Genomic DNA, 17,325 nt, shown 5'->3' on the forward strand with positions numbered 1-17,325 from the left:
CCATGCCTGACAGCACTTTCAGTGAATAAATTCTCCCTGATGTCCAAACTGAACCTCCCTTGGTGCAGTTTGAGGCTTTTTCTCTGGTGCTGTCCCCTGCTGTCTGAGAGCAGAGCCCCACCTGGCTGTTAAGGAGTTGTAGAGAGGGAGATGGTGCTGCCTGAGCCTCCATTTCTCCAGGCTGGGCCCCGCCTCAGCTTCTCCTCATCTTGTGCTCCACACCTTTCACCAGCTCCATTCCCTTCTCTGGACATGCTCCAGCCCCTCAATGTCTGTCTTGTCATGAGGCGCCCAGAACTGGACACAGAATTCCAGGTGCCTCACCTGGACTATATATGTAAGACTCCACCTTTCATGCATGGGGAGAACACGGTAGGAGATTTCTCTCCAGCTCCAGCCCAGCGAGCTTTCAGGAGAGATTTGGCTGCATGTTGGTCCTGCTGGGACTGGGAATTGGAACCCATTTCAGGACGCAGTAAAACCTTAATCTGCAGCCTAATCTCTGGGTACTGCATCTGTGCAAAAATGGCAAAAAAGGCAGATGAAAGGGCTGTGAAGGGAGGGTTGGGACTGCAAAGGCCACTGCAGAGAGACAGCTGGTTTGCAGAGGTATCAGGAATCTTTGCCGAGGCCTCCAGGGTGTGCCAAGTGCCTGGTGCTGGACTGACTGGAGAGGGGAGACAGCAGGTGAGGGACCTGGTAGGTCACACCCTGAGTGCAGGGAGCAGAGTGGGGGTCTGGCCCTGGGGTGTGGGCAGGATGTAGGTCCTGGTCACCTGAGCAGCATTCCCAATGGCACAGAGCAAATGCTGTGGGCACCTGCTGAGATGCAAGGGAAATGCATCAGAGCTGAGCTCAGCAACATACGAACAGCCAGCACAGCTGTGTGAGCAGCAAAGCCACTGCAGCCCCCGAGGGCTCGCACCTTCAAACCCATCCTTGTGGGGCACAGCTCCATGTCCTCCTTGATGCCCTGCTCCTTTCTCATGTGGAAGCTCATTATCTCACCCATCACTGCAGCCAGGCTGGGCTGGAGATGCCGATAAGCTCAGGCCATATTAGAAGGGGACAGGTTGAAAGACAGGCACAAGCCCAGAGGAAATCTGACAGCACCACCTTGTTCCAGCAGCAGCCTGCTGCCAGCCAAAGGCTCAGCTCCCGCCCCTGCTCAAGGGCACAGCCAGGGCCAAGGTGAAAGCCTTTGCTGGCAGCAGGAACCGGAGGCAGGGCTGGATCAGAGGCAGCAAAATCAAACCTCAGAAGTGGCGGCTTGCTGCTAAGCTGGCAAACACAGGATAACCAGTTTCCCCTTGAGCTCTCCAACAGCACAAATAGCTCCATTTTAGTGCTAATCACAGCATCCCACAGCAGGTCTGACTCAGACTCGGGACTCTCTGGCTTGCAGGCAGACCTATCCTGATCCATGGGGAGCAGCAATGCCACCACACCTCAGCAAGGTGAGCTGAGCGGGTCCAGGGGCCACCACAATCCAGCAGGTCCCAGGTGCAGCAGGGAGGGAGGTTCACAGCCAGGATCCTGCTGAGCAAGGCACAGAATGGCTGCATCCTCCCTCCAGCCAGGGCTGGGGACAGGGCTCAGCTTAGATGCAGCAAGGACAGGGCTTCTCCCGGCCCTACCTCACATCCCAGCTGTTTTCCCACCAAAAATCCCAGGCACCACCAGCAGTGACCCATTTGTGCTGCTCCATACAGCACAGAGCCTTAGTGTGTAACCTCGGGGGGCTCAGAGCTGAGTTCCCTCACAGACCCCCTGAGGGCAGGAGCTCAGCTTCTGCCATGGCCTAGAAAAACTGATCTTCAAGGAATCCCAGAATGGATTGGGTTGAAAGGGACCTTAAAGCTCATCTCATTCCCACTCCCTGCTGTGGACAGGGACACCTTCCACTATCCCAGTTGCTCCAAGCCCTGTCCAACCTGGCCTTGGACACTGCCAGGAATGGCACAGCCACAGCTTCTCTGGGCAACCTGTGCCAGAGCCTCATCAAATCACCCTCACAGGGAACAATTCCTTCTAGCAGCCAATATAAACCTACTCTCTGCCACGTTGTCTTGCAGGTGGTGAGGCTGGCAATCGGTTCACCTCTCTGGAGGTGAGAGCAGTGACTGATCACAGGGCTCTGCTGCCCTCACATGTTTTTTACCAATAGCCAAAATTTCCAAGTCAGCCTTGCACTAAGTGGCACTTTTCAACTGTTGTGATTGTGTTCCAAGAAAGGCCCTTGCACTCACTCACATAGTTTTATTTTATTTTAACCTTTCATGAAGTAAATATCCTGCTTAAAAAGTGGCTGGTTTGAGGTGGCTGAGGAAAATGTCAGGTTCACTAAGTCCACACCTGCCTCTGGATGAAGCTTGGAATCCTGCAAAGCAAAGAAACAGCAGCTCAGCACTCAGCCTTCAGCAATGATTGGACTTAAACTGGCTATTAATATTAATAACAATATTAATGCTTCTTCTTTGGGCTGCACCTGCCATTGCCTCCTGAGTCCCTTTCCTTTTCCCAGAGCTCAGTGGGAGCAGTGTAATATGCACTGGGAATGGATCTAAATTAACTTGGAGAGCAGCAGCCCGACAGCCCAGAAGACTTCACGGAGCTGCCTCTGTGCTGGAGTAGCACCCACGAGACTAACACATACATAACCCCCAGCACCACAGGTTTTAATTAAATTGTGCCAAGCACCTGAAAGCAGCATTTCCCACAGCTCCTCAGTCTTGCCTGCAGTTCTGCAGTGCCTCTTCCCAAGCTGGATGTGCTGCAGTCGGGGTTTCTCTGGCTGTGTCAGCTGGAGCGTGGCCCCAGCACGGCTCCGTGGGGCTTTTGGGCTCACACAAGAGGTGGAACAGCCCCAGGTTGTTTTCCTGAACATCCAGTCCTAGGCAGGGACTGGATACTCAGGAAAATTTCTTCCCTGAAAGGGTGCTCAGGGACTGTGACAGGCTGCCCGGAGCAGGGCACCGTCCCTGGAGTGTTCAAAAAACGTGTGGGTGTGGCTCTTGGGAGTTGGTAGCTTTTTCATGGTTTTGTTTTTTTTTTTGCTTGGCAGGGCTGCGTTGGTGGATGGATTGAATGATCACAGAATCATTTAGGCTGGAAAAGAACTGAAAAGTAACTTTTGTTCTTTCCTTATTCTGGTATTTCTGTGAGTGTGTGTGGAAATTCCTCCCTGGAGCTGAGGGGTGCCCATCGGAGCAATTGCTCGAGGCTGAGTGGGAGATTTGCCCCAGGCACTGAGACAGGTGAAAAGCATCAATGTCTGTTCAGTAATTACTTTACTACCTTTAGTATCATTTAGTATCAATATTGCTTCAAAAATATTGCATTGCTGTAGTAGCTAGAACTATCTACATTGTGCAGTAAATGATTCTGAAAAAGATCTTTTTAGTGTAATCCTTACAATCATTAAGTATTTTATTTATATAAATATTTTTGGGTTCCCATCCTTAATACTGAAGGTCAAAATCGTATAAAGGCTCAATTGCACCGCTTTAGACATAAACCACTGGCCAAGCCTGGGACTGGATCAGCCTCCTCACGGAGGAAGAACCCTGGGAAGCCGCGGAGCTTGGGACTCCCATCGACCCTGCGCCGAGGGGCGGGACGGTGGCTGTGTCCGGCTGTGTCGCGGAAGCCCTGACCGCGCTGAGGGGCGGCCATGAGCTCTGTGAGCCTGGCCCGGGGCAGCCCCGGAGGTGCCGCTGCCCCGCGGGGCCGGTACCGCGCTGGGGCCGGGCCACGCCGCAAGAGACAACACCGCCCCCCAAGATGGCGCCGGCCGGGCGCCGTGAGGGAGCAGGGACTGTCACGTGGCTCTGCTCCACCCAATCAGCGTCCGGTGCCGCCTCCGTGGCGGGAAGGGCGCGCGGGAGGAGTCGCTGCCTCCATGCCAGCCAATCAGCGGCGGCTTGGCGGCGGGACCGAAGGGGGGCTGTCACGTGCCTCCCCGCCCGCCAATCAGCGGCCGGCGGCGGCGGCGCCAAGATGGCGGACGATAAGGTGAGTGAGGAGGGCCAGGGCTGAGGAGCCGCCGGGACTGTGGGGACAACGCGCCGGTTCTTCCCGCGGGGGGAGGCGGGAATCACCTCCGTGTCTCCCGCAGGACTCGCCGCCTAAGCTGAAGGACCTCGCCTTCCTGAAAGGGCAGCTGGAGAGCCTGCAGCGCAAGGTGGAGGACGAGGTGCAGGCCGGCGTGGGGCAGGTAACGTGCGGGCTCGGGGCGGGCCGGCCGGCCGCCTCCTCTGAGAGGAACTGGCGGGGGAGAAAACTAATCCCGGGGAAAAATAACCCAGAGCTCACCCCTGTGGCAAGTCCTGTGTCGTCCCCTCCCCGATCCCGCCCGGCCGCGCCTCACTGTGCTCTCCCCTCAGGACGGATCGCTGCTGGCATCGCCCTTATTCAAAGGCTTCCTGGCGGGATACCTGGTGGCCAAGCTCCGCTTCTCCGCCGTCCTGGGCTTCGTGGCCGGCACCTGCACGGGGATTTACGCCGCCCAGAACTACGCCGTGCCCAACGTTGAGAAGACGATTCGGGACTATGTGAATTCACTGAAGAAAGGCCGGGACTAGCGAGGAGGAGCCCGGAGGCAGCAGGGACTGCAGGAACGGTGCTCCTTAGGTAGCAGCACAGATCATCCCCAGGGCTCTGCGAGGCACATCAGCTGCACCCTTCTTTTCCCTGGAAAAGGGCTTTGCACCACACCACTGCGATACATCAGGGGGCTGGTGATGGGTGTTTGTTGGGCATTATGGCAGCAGTGATCACTGCACTAACCCACAGCAGCTTGAGAGCACTGAGGGGCTGCCAGCTGCCTTTTCCCCTCACCTTTCCCTGTGCCCCTGTGGAGGGAGGGGCTGCTGTGCCCAGTCACCTGTGTGCCCTATAACCCGTGTGCCCTGGCAATGTGCTTTGTGTGGCTTCTCAGGAAGGCTTGTAGTTCTCTTCCTAACGAGAGACAACACCCTGCTCTCCTGCTGCATCACACATGTTGCAGGGAACATCCTGCTTGAATCAGGCTCATTAAATTCTTGGTATTTGGTCTCTTCCGTGTTGCAGGGTGAGAGTCTGTCTGGCCTCTCCACACTGACAGCAGCTCTCCCATGCTGGCTCTCGCCTGGAGATGGGCACGTTTGGGAACACTGCTGGCTCTGCCAACAGGCTGCTCCAGAGGGGGCTGTGGGCACTGATGCTGCTGCTGTCTGTGGCCATCTACGGCTCCCACGCCCCCCTCCTGACCCTCTGCAAGGTGGACGGGGCCATCCCCTTCAGCTCCGCGTCCGTGGTGGTGCTGGTGGAGCTCACCAAGCTGGCGCTGTCCCTCGTGCTGCTGCTGGCGGGGCCGCGGGAGCCGCTGGCGCTGTCCTGGCGCCACGCCGCGCCCTTCGCGCTCTCGGCCCTGCTCTACGCTGCCAACAACAACCTGGTGGTGCACATGCAGCTCTTCATGGACCCCAGCACCTTCCAGGTGCTCAGCAACCTCAAGATCGTCAGCACGGCGCTGCTCTACAGCCTGCTGCTGCGCCGGCGCCTGTGCGCGCGCCGCTGGCTGGCGCTGCTGCTGCTGCTGGCCGCCGGCGTCGCCTACAGCCTCGGGGGGCTGCGGGGGCGCGGCGGCCCCGGCGGGATGCGCCTGCACGTCACACCCGTGGGGCTGCTGCTGCTCTCCGTGTACTGCCTCATCTCCGGCCTCTCCGCCGTCTACACCGAAGCCATCCTGAAAAGCCAGGCGCTGCCCCTCAGCCTGCAGAACGCCTTCCTGTACTTTTTTGGGGTCCTGCTGAACCTGGCGGGCTCTGTGTGGAGCGGCACAGAGGGTGGGTTCCTGCAGGGCTTCTCCCCGTGGGTGCTGCTGATCGTGCTCAGCCAGGCTCTGAATGGTCTCATCATGTCCGTGGTGATGAAGCACAGCAGCAACATCACCAGGCTCTTTGTCATCTCCTGCTCCATCCTGGTCAACGCTCTCCTCTCTGTTGCCCTCTTCAACCTGCAGCTCACCCTCCTCTTCTTCGTGGCCGTGGCGTGCATTGGCCTGGCTGTGCACCTGTACTACGGAGTCACATAGTCACTGCCTTCCTCCCATGTGTCTGGGCAGCCCCAGCCCTCCTCAGGGCTGGAATCATTCCTGGCGGGTGCCTGCACAGCTCCAAGGATCCCCCAAGGAGGGGTGCTGAGGAGGAGAGCTCCCTGTCCCTGCTTTCACAGGGAAACTGCCCTGCTCCAGTCCAGCCAGGCCCTGTGCCATGGGGTTCCCATGGGATCAGGCATGCCCAGCCTTAGAGGGGGCCCTTAACTCCTTGTGCATGTCTCACAGTCTCAATATATGCCAGGGGAGGTTCAGGTTGGACCTTAGGAGTAATTTCTTCACGGAAGGGGTGATTAAACATTGGAAGGGGCTGCCCAGGAAGGCGGTGTAGTCACCATCACTGGAGGTGTTGAAAGACATGGCACTTAATGCCATGGTCGAGTTGACAGGGTGATGTTGGGTTACAGGTTTGACTCGATCATCTCAGAGGGCTTTTCCCACCTAAATGATTCTGGGACTCAGTGTCCCGAGTCCTCAAGCTGCTTCCCCATACCACAGTGGCCTGGGAATGCTGCGGCAGTAACTGGCCCTGCTGCACCTCCTGCCAGCCCAGCATGGGCCTGGTGCTGTTTCAGCTCCCGTGGATGCTGCTTGACCCCTGCCATTCCTGGTGCTGCTTCCCTGGGCCTCTCCCACCTCCACGGTTTTCCAGCCTAGCCCCTGCCTGGAGCCCTGCAGTCCTCAGGCCTCGTTTCCCCTTGTTGGGCGCAGCAGAGCAGACAGGGACTGGAGCCTACGGGAACTTTCACCCAGCCCCCAAATTTGTACCAAGTTCCTGGCAGGCAGAGGCCACCCGGGGTATTAAAGCTGCGGTTCAACAGCATCTGTGTGTGTGTGTGTGCTGTGTCTGCCTGCCCTGTGAAACACTCAGGAAACACTCATGGGTGAGGGGCACCCACTTTATTCCATGTGGCTGCAGCTGGGGGCTGCCAGGCTGAGCCCCTGCTCCCACAGGCAGATTCCCAGCACAGCAGGGTTTCCCTCGGGAGCAGACAGGAGGGGAGGCTGTGCCTGGGATAACCCATGTGACTGGGGCTGGGCAGTCTCCTGGCATCACTGGTGCAGGGAGGGGTCCCCGTCCTGCCAGGCCAGCTGTCCCCGCGCCGTGGGCACAGCTCAGGGGCTCTGTGAGTGGCACTGGCCGTTCCTGTCCTGCCAGACCAGCTGTCCCCACGCCGTGGGCGCAGCTCAGGGGCTCTGTGTGGTGGCCCTGGCCGTGCCTGCCCTTCGGGCGCCCCGCAGGTGCTGGTTGTGCTCGGCGAGTTCCAGGGCGTCCCGGAGCACCTCCTGCAGCAGCGCGTGGTGCCGGCGCTCCAGGGCCGTCCGCTGCTCCTCTGCCAGCCGCCGCTGGGCCCGCAGCACCTGCGGGACACCCGGAGCAGTCTGACACAGCCCTGGCACAGCCAGAAGAGGTGTCCTCAGCCCTGCCTGCCCACCTGCAGCAGGTGCTGTCTGCAGGCCTGCATCTCCTGCTGGTGATTGTGCAGCAGGGCCTCCAGCTCCCACTCAGCTGCCTCCCGCTCCCGCAGCGCTGCCTCCAGGCTCAGGCCCAGTGCGGTCACCTCCCGCTGCCAGTGCTCTGTGTCCCGCTGTGGGGGACAGGGACAAGGCCAGGGCAGCTCCAGGGTGTCCCTGGTCCCCTGGGCTGCACTAGGGAGAGGCTGGGCTCTGCCTGTGCCCACCTCCCCGCTGTGCTCCCGGGCTGGCGCGGCGCCGGCCCCGAGCTCTCGCTGGAGCTGCCGGCAGTGCTGGGCCCGCAGCCGCTGCCGCTGTGCCCTGGCCAGAGCACGCTGGACCTCCGGGGATGGGCATGGCTGGCACTGCCTCCCTGCCTGGAGGGGAGTAGAGCGGGCTCAGCTGGCACCAAGAGCCGGTGCTGGCAGCACAGAGCTGGCCCTGTGCACAGACCCTGCGGGCTGCCACTCACACTGTCACATCCAGGCCGTGGCTGTGGCTGTGACACTTTGCTCTGGGATGGCTCCTCCTGCAGCCCCTGCCCTGTGCTGGTCAGAGCTTGGCTGTCCCCTCCCTGGCTTCTGCTGTCACCCCATCCTGCTGTGTGGGGACAGGGGAGGAGGGTGAGTGTGACATGGGGTGCTGAAGGACGTTCAGATGGAGAGTGAGGCCTTTCCCACCGTGTAAAGCCATGCTCTGTGCCCACATATCCTTCACCCATTTGTGGGATGCGTGCCTGGCCCCACGCTCCGGCTCTGCTGGCTCCAGGCTGGCACTGCTCAGGGGTGTCTGTGTCGCAGGCTGCTGGCCTGGCACTGTATTCCCTGCAGAAACCTGATCCTGTCACAGAAGATGTTACAGGGACACAGCTGGAATTACGGGCTTTTCCTGCACCAGACTGTCCCTGGATGAGGTGGCCTGGTCTGACCTCTGCCCACCTCGGCACGGGGCTGGTGCATCTCACTTGTCCCAAGCACGTTGGCCATTGCCTGCTTTTTCTCCCACCTTTGACTCTTCAGCACCTGGAAAAGGGGGATTGGAGGTCCTTGCTGGGGTGTTTCGAATGTTTCAGACCTCCAGGCCTGGCTCCAAGAACACATCTCACCCCTGGGGCAGCTTCAGCCCCTGCCCTCAGTGCTGGACAAGGGTCTTGAGACCAGGATGGGTCAAGAGGCTGCACCTTCCTTACCCAGCCCAGGGAGTGAGTGCCACCCCAGTGCTGTGGATCCGGGGGCATTCCCACCTGCAGCTCCCGCAGGGCCCTCTGCAGCTGGGCCACAGCTGTCCCCTGCTCAGGGCAGCAGAGTCCAGCCAGCAGCTCCGTCCGCAGCCCTCGAATCTCCCTCCGGCGCGCCACGATCTCCTCCTCAGGGTCCCAGAGTGTGGCACTGATGGTCTTGGCCACCCCCTTCACCCTCTCAGCCAGTCCCAGAGCTCCCAGGATCTCCTCTCTGGAGGTGTCTGGGAGAACAGCAAGCCCTGGGCAGGGGCCATGGGGGGCCACCAGCACCGGGGGTCCCGGTGCGATGGAGGTGAGTGGAGCTGGTGTCCAGCTCCCAATGACTGCAGGTGTCCCTGGGCAGCAGCCAGGGATCGAATGCCAGGTGTGGGGCAGGATGGGGGGAATCCCCTGGGAGGAGGCATCCAGAGGGTGTCCCAGTCCCAGGGGCTACCTGGCAGCGACACACAGAGCAGCAGGAAGGTCAGGCTGTTCCCCTCCAGCAGCCGCTCCACGATCCAGGGCAGGCAGACAGCACCGGGTTCCCTGCACTCCCTGCACACGGGGAGAGACACCCCAGGCGAGGCCTGGCTCTCACAGTGCCAGGCAGGCTGAACCCCAACCCACAGAACCCCAGGGATGATTGGCCACACGTGTCCCCAGCCCAAGGAGTGGTGACACCCCCTTGGCTCCCAGCCACGGGCTCCCGCTGGGCTCCCTCCTGCTTCCCCTCCAGGAATGGAATTCCCTGACCCACAGCAGGCACACGGGTGTGCTGGGGTGGGCACACAGCCCAGCCCCGTACGTACAGCTTGGGGCAGGGCCCGGGGGCCCCTGGGGACACCAGGATCCTGAGGGCCGAGCGCTGGCGCCTGCCACCCTCCAGCTCCCGCTCCACGGTGAGAGTGAAGAGGCTGCCGGCCCTGGGGAGAGGCCGCTGTGGGAGTGGGGCTGCAGCAGAGCCAGCCCCAGCACCCCATGGCCCAGTCCTTCCCAACCTGTGGGATCTGGGCCAAATCCCTCACCCCTGCACGGCTGAGCGCCCGTCTGCGAGGGGCTGCTGAGGGCACCCCTGGAACAACGCCGGGATGGCGCCCAGCCCCCGGGCATAGGCACTGATGGCAGCCTGGGCATCGGGCACTGCCATTTCTGTTGCCTCCTCCACCATCCTGGAAGCAGAAGGAGACAAGACCAAGCGAGGAGGGTGACATCCACCCCTGGACTCGCTGAGGAACACCCCTGGCCGTGCTGGGGCTGTGCACCACGCTCCCTGCCCAGCCCCACTGCTGGTGTTGGGGTACCAGCCCCCAGGAGCATCTGCTCTGCCTTGGGGATCAGGTACCTACAGGCCCAGGGGTGCCACATCCATCACTTGCAGGGCTCGGCCATCGGGACGGAGCAGGTCCCAGGCTTTGTCGTGGGTGCTGACCTGGAATGAGGGGGCTGCATTAGGCAGGGGCAGGGAAAGGGGGCTGCTGCCATCCCAGGGGCCCTGACTGCTTGTTGCCATCCAACAAGGTGAGGGTTGAGAAAGGCTGATTTGGGGGTAACTCCCAGCTTTTCCTGGCACCAGGGAAGGGCAGAGCCCTGGGAACGCCCGAGCTCTGTGTGGAGCTTATCAAATCCCTGGCAGCATCCCAGAGCCAAAGGGCAGGACCCAGCCCGGTGGCGGGAGCTGGCATCACTCCTGTGCCCATCAAGGCCACACTGGAGGGACCTTCAGGCCACAGGGAGCAGTGAGTGGCCCAGAAAGCCCAGAAGAGTTTAAGGAGCTCCCCTGATCCTACCATGCTGCTGGAGCCTGGCAGGGGCTCTGTGGACAGCTAAGGCTTCCCGCATTTGAGAAGTCCTGGGAAGAGGTGAGAACACCTGGGATCCAAAGGTCTCCAGTCCCTGGTCACCCTCTGGATGAGGGGACTGGATGCCAGTCCAGGGCAATATGTGCTCTTGGCACAGCAGTGTCTGGGCAGTGGCAGAGAGGGAATGGGACCCTCATCCCAGGACATCCTGCCCTGCTCCTGCCCTACCTGGACCAGACTGACCATCTGCAGGCTCTGTGTGTCATCCCCAAAGGCCTCCAGTTCTTGGAAGATGGTGTTGATCACCTGTGGACAAGCTGGGAGCTGTTGGTTCCCAGGACCTGTGGCTGGATCTCACCCCAGCCCAGAGGGATCAGGGTCTGTTGGGTGACCTGGGAGCCCAGCACTGCACAGTTGTGCTGTCCCCTCTCCCCGTGCCTGTCCCCTGTGCCCTCACCTGCCAGATGACACTCTGGAAGGGCAGCTGTGTCCCAGGGCCATGGGGGTCCCACAGCAGCACGGACATGCTGTAGCCAAGGGGAACCAGGGCCAGCTGCGGTCTTGCCAACTCCAGGACCTTCTCCTGGTAGGAGAGACATATCCAGCAGGGCAGGGGCAGCCTGGCACAGCCAGCCTGGCACAGCCAGCCTGGTGCAGATGGCCCCGGCTCCTGTGGCTGGGGACAGGACACAGAGAAGGACTTGGGGCTCTGGGTACCTGTCCTGCATCCAAGTGGAAAACACCATCGACAGTCAGGGAGCTCTCCTGGTGCAAGGGAGGGGGAAAATATTCAGCTTTCCCCTGTCCCAGCATGACCAGGGCAAAGGAGGGACTGGGCACACTGGAATGGAGATGGCAGGGGTGGCACAGAGGGCCTGGCATGGGCAGAGGTGAGGAGAGACCCTGTGCCTTCCCCTGCTCTCTGGGAATCCCCAGGAGTCCCCTACAAGGGAGGGGCCCATAGGGGTGTAGGGCAGAATCAGCCCAAGACCTCAGCTCCCATCAGGGTCTCAGGGGTGGCAGGTGCTGGGACAGAGCCCCTGCTCCCCCCTGGTTCCCCAGGGACCCTCAGGCCCTCCCCTGCAGCTCTCACCTGGGGCTCCTTCCCCGCAAAGAGGAGCTGTAGAGGGTCCTTGCTGCTGTCCACCCAGCTTTCTCCTGGCCCTGAAAACACCGAGTATGGGATGGTGTGGGGGGTCACCCCCACCTGTCCCAGCCCTGTCCTGCCCCCCTTGCAGCCTGGAGCCACATCCCAGGGCTTCACATCATTCCCAAGCCCTCCCACTATGACTCGGAACCACCAGGATGGGGAGGACACCCTGTCCCAGCTTGGCCACTGGTCCCAGTGCCACCACAGCGGTGGCTGCCCCCCGTCCCCTTGTCCCCTGGTGTGGGTGTTCAGGTGAAGGCTCTGGCGTGTGCTGAGCTCTACCTGCTGCCTGGTGGAGTCCCAGAGCTGCTCGCACGCTGACATCCTGCTCAGCCTGCCGGGATGGAGGGGGAAGGAGCCACACTCAGCACCACCAGGAGCTGGAGGAGTCCCCAGGCACTGGGCAGCCCCTGACGGGTCCCTCCAAGCCAGCCTGGGCTCTCCCCCACCACGACACTCACCTGGTCCATGGCAGTGTGGCAGCAGCCGCCCGTGAGCTGCAGTCTGGCCAGGGCAGGGATGGGGTTACCTGGGGGATCCAGTTCTGCTGCATTATTGATGGATGTGGGCAGAGCCAGACCCAGCCTGGAGGCAGCCTGCTCCCGGGGCTGAGCCCTGCTGGCCAAGGAATCAGCAGAACCACAGAGGGCAGGGAACCTGGAGCCCCTCACACCACTGGGGTGCTCCCAGCTCCAAGAGGGACGTCTCTGCCAGCCATGGCTGGGAGATGAGGGACCTTGGACTGCCATGAAGTGACCACAAACCACAGAATCACTGGAGATCAGTCACAGCAAGAGAGCACAGAAGGAAATGGCAGTGCTGAGGATCCCCATTGTCTGTGGGAATGCAGATGGTGGGGGCCAGGAGAGAGGGCCCAGGACAGCCCCTGCTTTGGACAGGAGCAGGAGCAGCAGATGCACACGTGTCCCTCTGGCTGCCTGTTCCCTGTATGGAATGAGACCAATGCCCCTGCCCACCTGGACACAGATGGAACAGGCAGCACTGGGGGCTCTGTCAGGAGCAGGACAGGTCACATGGCAGGGACAATAGGGACATGTTGGGGCTTGGGGAGTTTGAGGTGGCCAGAAGGAAAACCCCTTGGGAGGGTGGAGCCCTGGACAGAGCAGGGCACAGGGCTTTGAGGGGTTCTCCAGCAGGTGGCTGGGCAAAGCCACAGTGGGATAATGCAGGGGGAACGCCCTGCTCCATGGGGGAGCCCAGACTGGGCACTCCAGGAGCCCCTCAGCAGCCCTTGGGGTGTCCTGTGAGCCTTCCCAGGGAGCTCTGTGGGAATGGTCACACATCCCCCTCACACTCTGTGGCAGGGCCTGGCCACAGGGATGGCCCCGTGTGGTGCTCCCAAGGGATAGCAAAGCTCATGGAGATTCAGGAGGCAGGGGTTTCTCCTTCCTCATCCGTCAGCCAGCAGCTGCTGCTCCCTGTCCCACACCCATGCAGCCCAGCATTCCCAGGGTGCAGGGGCACCGTGCTGTACACCCTGGTTAACACCAGCAGAGCTGGGCCTTCCCCAGCACCCTTAGCCACCAACCACCCTCCCAGAGCCCAGGGCACGGCCCCAGGCTCCCCTCAGGCTGCTCAGGGCTGCTGGCACAGCCCCACAGCCCCTCCACACACCCTGGACATGCAGCAGAGCCCGAGTCTGTCAGGATCCACCCCGTGCCCTGTTCAGCCACTCTCCAGCTCCAGCCCTGGTCCTTCCCACTCTGTTTTCCCCCAGCCCCAGCCAGCCCAGGCTGTGTTTGCCTGCAGGTCATGTGTACCTGAGCCCAAACAGAGAGAGGGAGGCACACAGGAAACACCAGGCACAGAATTTAATGTCTTTAATGCAGGACAGGCCCTGGGGCAGAAGAGCAGGGCTTGGCCAGGTGAGTGCTGCCCACCTGGCACCAGCCCCTTCTTTGTGCAAGGACACGGAGTGAGAGGACAAGGGAATGGCTTCCCACTGCCATGGATGGATACTGGGAAGGAATTCTTCCCTGTGAGGGTGGGGAGGCTCTGGCACTGGCTGCCCAGAGGAGCTGCTCCATCCCTGGAAGTGCCCAAGGCCAGGTTGGACAGGGCTTGGAGCAACCTGGGGTAGTGGAAGGTGTCCCTGCCCATGGCAGGGTGTGGAATGAGATGAGCTTTAAGGTCCCTTTCAGCTGAAACTACCCTGTGATTCTATCATTCTCCTCCATCCCCATTTTCCCATGCCTGTTCTTTCCTTACCCACCCCCTTCCTCTGAATATTCCCCAGCTCTGCATTCCTGGGCTCTCCCTCAACAACACATAATCCATTTTCTCCTTACTATGAGATATTCTCTGAATAACCCAGGATAAACCCACTTTCCTCTTATCACTTAAAAAGTTTCTGGTTAAACCTCCTCAAGGTCCCACTTGGACTCACCCACCAGTGCCTCAGGTCGAGGTATAAGGAGCTGCTCCAGCTCACTGGCACTTGTGGGCAGGGGTGTTTAATTTAGTCATTTTCCTCTTTTGTGGTTTTTTGGTTTTTCTCATAGGCTGAAGAGCAGGCAGCATCCTGTCAAACCTGCCCGGCCACAGCCTCAGCTGAGGAGAGGGAGGATCAGCACAGGGGCCATGGGGGCTCCAAGGACGGGGCTGAAGGATGGAGGGGGGCTCTGGGCAGGGACCAGCAGAGCCCAGCAAGGCTTGGGGCATCTGAGTGCTATTAATGGGAGCATGATGGAGCTGAGCTCCTCTTGTGCAGGGCAGGTGACAAGGCAGGGACAGTGGGGATGTGTTGGGGCTTGGGCAGTAGGAGTCGGCCACAGGGAGATCCCCTGCAGGAGGGTGTGGCTCTGGGTCAGAGCATGGCACAGGGCTTGAGGCGAGGGGTGCCCCAAAACTCGGCCGAGAACAGCCAGAGCGGGATAACCCTGTGGACAGCCCTGCTCCAGCGGGGAGCCCGGACTGGGGACACCCAGAGCCCCCCAGCAGAACAGGACCTGGGGCCGCCCCACGGAGCCCCAGTGGGGCAGCACCGGTGGGGAGGGCCCCGGTGCCCCTCAGGGCCTGCGGCAGGGCCTGGTCCTGACCAGGCAGACAGCGCCAGCCACAGCCAGCAGGGCCAGGCCCACGCAGAGCGGGGCCACCACGGCGGCAGGGTCGCAGCGCAGCACCGACACCGACACCCGCGCCACGGGCCAGCCCTGGTACTGCTCTGGCGAGTGGCACCTGTAGTCCCCGGGCCAGCCCTGCCCCAGGTGCCCCGTGGCTGCCAGCGTCTGCAGCCCCCCGGCCCCCGAGCACGAGCAGCTGAAGGGGTTGTTGGCCAAGGCCACGTCCTGCAGGCGCCCCAGGAGCTTCACCTGGTCCCACGGCACCTCCGAGATGGAGTTGTTGTCCAGGTGAAGGGTGTCCAGCATGGGGTAGCTCCTGAGGGGGGGGACGGCCTGCAGCAGGTTTTGGTTCAGGAAGAGCTTCTTCAGGGAGCTGAGGGAGATGTCTACAGCACGCAGGTGGTTGTGGCTCATGTCCAGCACCTCGAGGCTGGGAGGCAGCGGTGTGGGCACTTCATCCAAGCCGGTGCTGGACAGGTTAAAGTGCCGGAGGGATGCTGGCCACTGGCAGGAGGAGGATGGGTCTGCCGTGAGCTTGTTGTGGCTGAGATCCAGGTGCCTGAGCCCCGGCAGCAGCTCCAAGCCCTCACACACACCGTGGTAGGAGCTCAGCTTGTTGTGGTGCAGACTGAGATTCTGGAGCTGAGGGAAGGCACCCTGGCAGAAGGCAGGGCTGAGGCTGCCATCGCTGAGGCTGTTCTGTGCCAGGTTCAGGGAGCGCAGAGCTCTGAACACCCTCCCGATGGCACAGGGCAGGCTGGTGGCATGGGAGCCAGTGACAGCCAGCTCCTCCAGGGCCTCCAGCCACGTGCTCAGGCTGGAGAAGGCCTGTTCCTGGCCCATCAGTGGGGCAGAGGTCACGTTGTGGAAGCTCAGGGACAGGATGGGCAAGCTCTGGCCATCCATGTTGCTCCAGTCACCTGTGCCCTGGAAAATGCAGCTCTCAAAGGCCAGCTCCTTCACATGGGTGTAGGAGAAGAACCTCAGCACACGGGCGAGGACTATCTCAGGCACCAGGACATTTCCAATAATTATTTTCTGGACGACCAGGGAGCCCAGAGTGTCAATGACAGAGGGGTCCAGGTCCGTGACGGGGAAGGCTATGTATTTCTCCACATCCCCGCCCTGAAACTCCACCACTGTTGCTGGGAGGCACTGGATGATGCTGCCGGCCGTCTCCTCGGACAGGTTGTAGCACACACAGCGCTCCTGGGCACGGTTGAGGAAACACCTGCTCCTTCTGCCCTCTGCAGCCAGCAGCCCCAGCCCCAGGAGCACAGCCACACTCATGGTGCACAACCTAAAAACTGGAGGAGAGGAGGGGAATGGCAGCTGAGGGGACCGCTGTGACCCAGACTGGAGGGATGGCTCGGGCAGGTTCAGCCCTGCAGAGGCAGCCCCGGGGACAGGGCACTGCCCTCATCCCTCCTGCGCCCGCCCAGCCCCTGAGCCGTGACTCGGGCAGTGAAACACCCCTGAGCTGCTCCTGTGGCACCCTTCCCTGAGCCGGAGCCTCCCGAGCTCTGCGCTGTCCTGCCGGCGCTGCCTTGCTGCAGGCACCCCCTCCTAAACGACCAGGAAACTCCTGGAGGAACTACACAGACAGTGAAGCCACGGGGATCGGTCTGACCAGGGAAAGAGCCCAGCTCTGTTTGTTCCTCTGTAATCTGGGGCAGGAAATTGCAACAGAGGGCTTCATGTTTTCTCCTTCCTCACCCAGCAATCTGATTTATCACCATCCCCCAAAGGGGTGGTAGAAAGTGACCCCTGAAGGTCTGAACACCCCTGTCAGCACCAGAAGCTGGTCAGCCGCCAGAGTCTGATCTCTGATCACCAGATCGCAAAAGAAGGAGCCAGCAAGGATTAAAGGCTCCTAAAAATGTGCTGCCTCAGCTCAAAGGGGGTCTTTGGGGGTCCCCCGTCCAGCCTCCTGCTCTGAGCAGTTCTGTCGCTGCCACCAGCCCCGATCAGCCACAGCTTTCCTTGGCCACATCCCAAACCCCAGCGAGGACGGAGCTCTCCCTCCCCGCCTGTCCTTGCCGTGGCGGGGCTGCCACGCTCCCCTCCCGAGGAGCAGCTCTGCCGCGGCACCTGCCCCGGCGGCCCCGGCTGCGAACAGCGGCTCTGTTGGGTGACTCACCGGCCAGCTCACACCGAAACCTTCCCTTGGCCATTTCTGCTTCCTCCAGCTGCTGCCAAATCCCGGCTGATGCGCCAAAGGCTCCAAGTGCTCAGCTCCGTCCGGCACCCGGTCCTGCCCAGCCCTCCGCCGGCTGAGCCCGCGGTGCTCCAGCTGTGCTCCAGCTGTGCTCCAGCTGTGCTCCAGCTGCCGCCGCTGGCGCTGCCCGCCTCGGGTCCCCACGCCCGGGCTGGACACGCACCTCGTGCCCGCTCCCAGGCACAGCCCTCGCTCCCGCTGTGACTTCCTGAACTGCACGGAGCCACCCCAATCGCTTCTGCTTGGCTTCCCTGCGGCTGCGGGCTGGGAAAGGCTGTGGTCGGGGTGCCAGCGTGCTCACCTT

The 17,325-nt window shown here is 61.3% G+C and overlaps 3 protein-coding genes and 1 long non-coding RNA gene across 4 annotated transcripts; 2 read left to right on the forward strand and 2 right to left on the reverse strand.

The window, feature by feature from the left end:
* Nucleotides 1-2,245: 2,245 nt before the first annotated feature.
* LOC134559061 (uncharacterized) lies at nucleotides 2,246-3,744 on the reverse strand. Its single transcript, XR_010082446.1, has 2 exons — nucleotides 2,701-3,744; nucleotides 2,246-2,380 (listed from the first exon to the last, which is right to left on the reverse strand). It is a non-coding gene; the product is annotated as an uncharacterized LOC134559061 (long non-coding RNA).
* Nucleotides 3,745-3,954: 210 nt separating this feature from the next.
* On the forward strand, nucleotides 3,955-5,057 carry LOC134559060 (SLC35A4 upstream open reading frame protein). The gene is made up of 3 exons (XM_063413524.1): nucleotides 3,955-4,014; nucleotides 4,118-4,216; nucleotides 4,386-5,057. Exons 1-3 carry the CDS (start codon nucleotides 4,000-4,002, stop codon nucleotides 4,581-4,583), a joined length of 312 nt encoding a protein of 103 aa, XP_063269594.1. The 5' UTR covers nucleotides 3,955-3,999; the 3' UTR covers nucleotides 4,584-5,057.
* A 77-nt stretch (nucleotides 5,058-5,134) lies between these two features.
* On the forward strand, nucleotides 5,135-6,920 carry SLC35A4 (solute carrier family 35 member A4). The gene has a single exon (XM_063413523.1). It carries the CDS (start codon nucleotides 5,135-5,137, stop codon nucleotides 6,074-6,076), a length of 942 nt encoding a protein of 313 aa, XP_063269593.1. The 3' UTR covers nucleotides 6,077-6,920.
* Nucleotides 6,921-13,920: 7,000 nt separating this feature from the next.
* On the reverse strand, nucleotides 13,921-17,237 carry CD14 (CD14 molecule). The gene is made up of 2 exons (XM_063413651.1): nucleotides 16,944-17,237; nucleotides 13,921-16,110 (listed from the first exon to the last, which is right to left on the reverse strand). The coding sequence occupies exons 1-2, from the start codon at nucleotides 16,975-16,977 to the stop codon at nucleotides 14,750-14,752; spliced, it is 1,395 nt and encodes a 464-aa protein (XP_063269721.1). The 5' UTR covers nucleotides 16,978-17,237; the 3' UTR covers nucleotides 13,921-14,749.
* Nucleotides 17,238-17,325: the final 88 nt, after the last annotated feature.

Source organism: Prinia subflava, chromosome 16, assembly GCF_021018805.1.
Source record: "Prinia subflava isolate CZ2003 ecotype Zambia chromosome 16, Cam_Psub_1.2, whole genome shotgun sequence".
NCBI classification, from domain to species: Eukaryota; Metazoa; Chordata; class Aves; order Passeriformes; family Cisticolidae; genus Prinia; species Prinia subflava.

What these genes read in the sequence shown, in the direction of transcription:
- LOC134559060 (XM_063413524.1), top strand. An exon ending in TGCAGGCCGGCGTGGGGCAG is followed by an intron (nt 4,217 to 4,385) that starts GTAACGTGCGGG and finishes CTCTCCCCTCAG; the next exon opens with GACGGATCGCTGCTGGCATC.
- SLC35A4 (XM_063413523.1), top strand. Translation starts at nt 5,135, where the DNA reads ATGGGCACGTTTGGGAACACTGCTGGCTCTGCCAACAGGCTGCTCCAG.
- CD14 (XM_063413651.1), bottom strand. Translation starts at nt 16,977, where the DNA reads ATGGCCAAGGGAAGGTTTCGGTGTGAGCTGGCCG. An exon ending in GTTTCGGTGTGAGCTGGCCG is followed by an intron (nt 16,111 to 16,943) that starts GTGAGTCACCCA and finishes CCTCTCCTCCAG; the next exon opens with TTTTTAGGTTGTGCACCATG.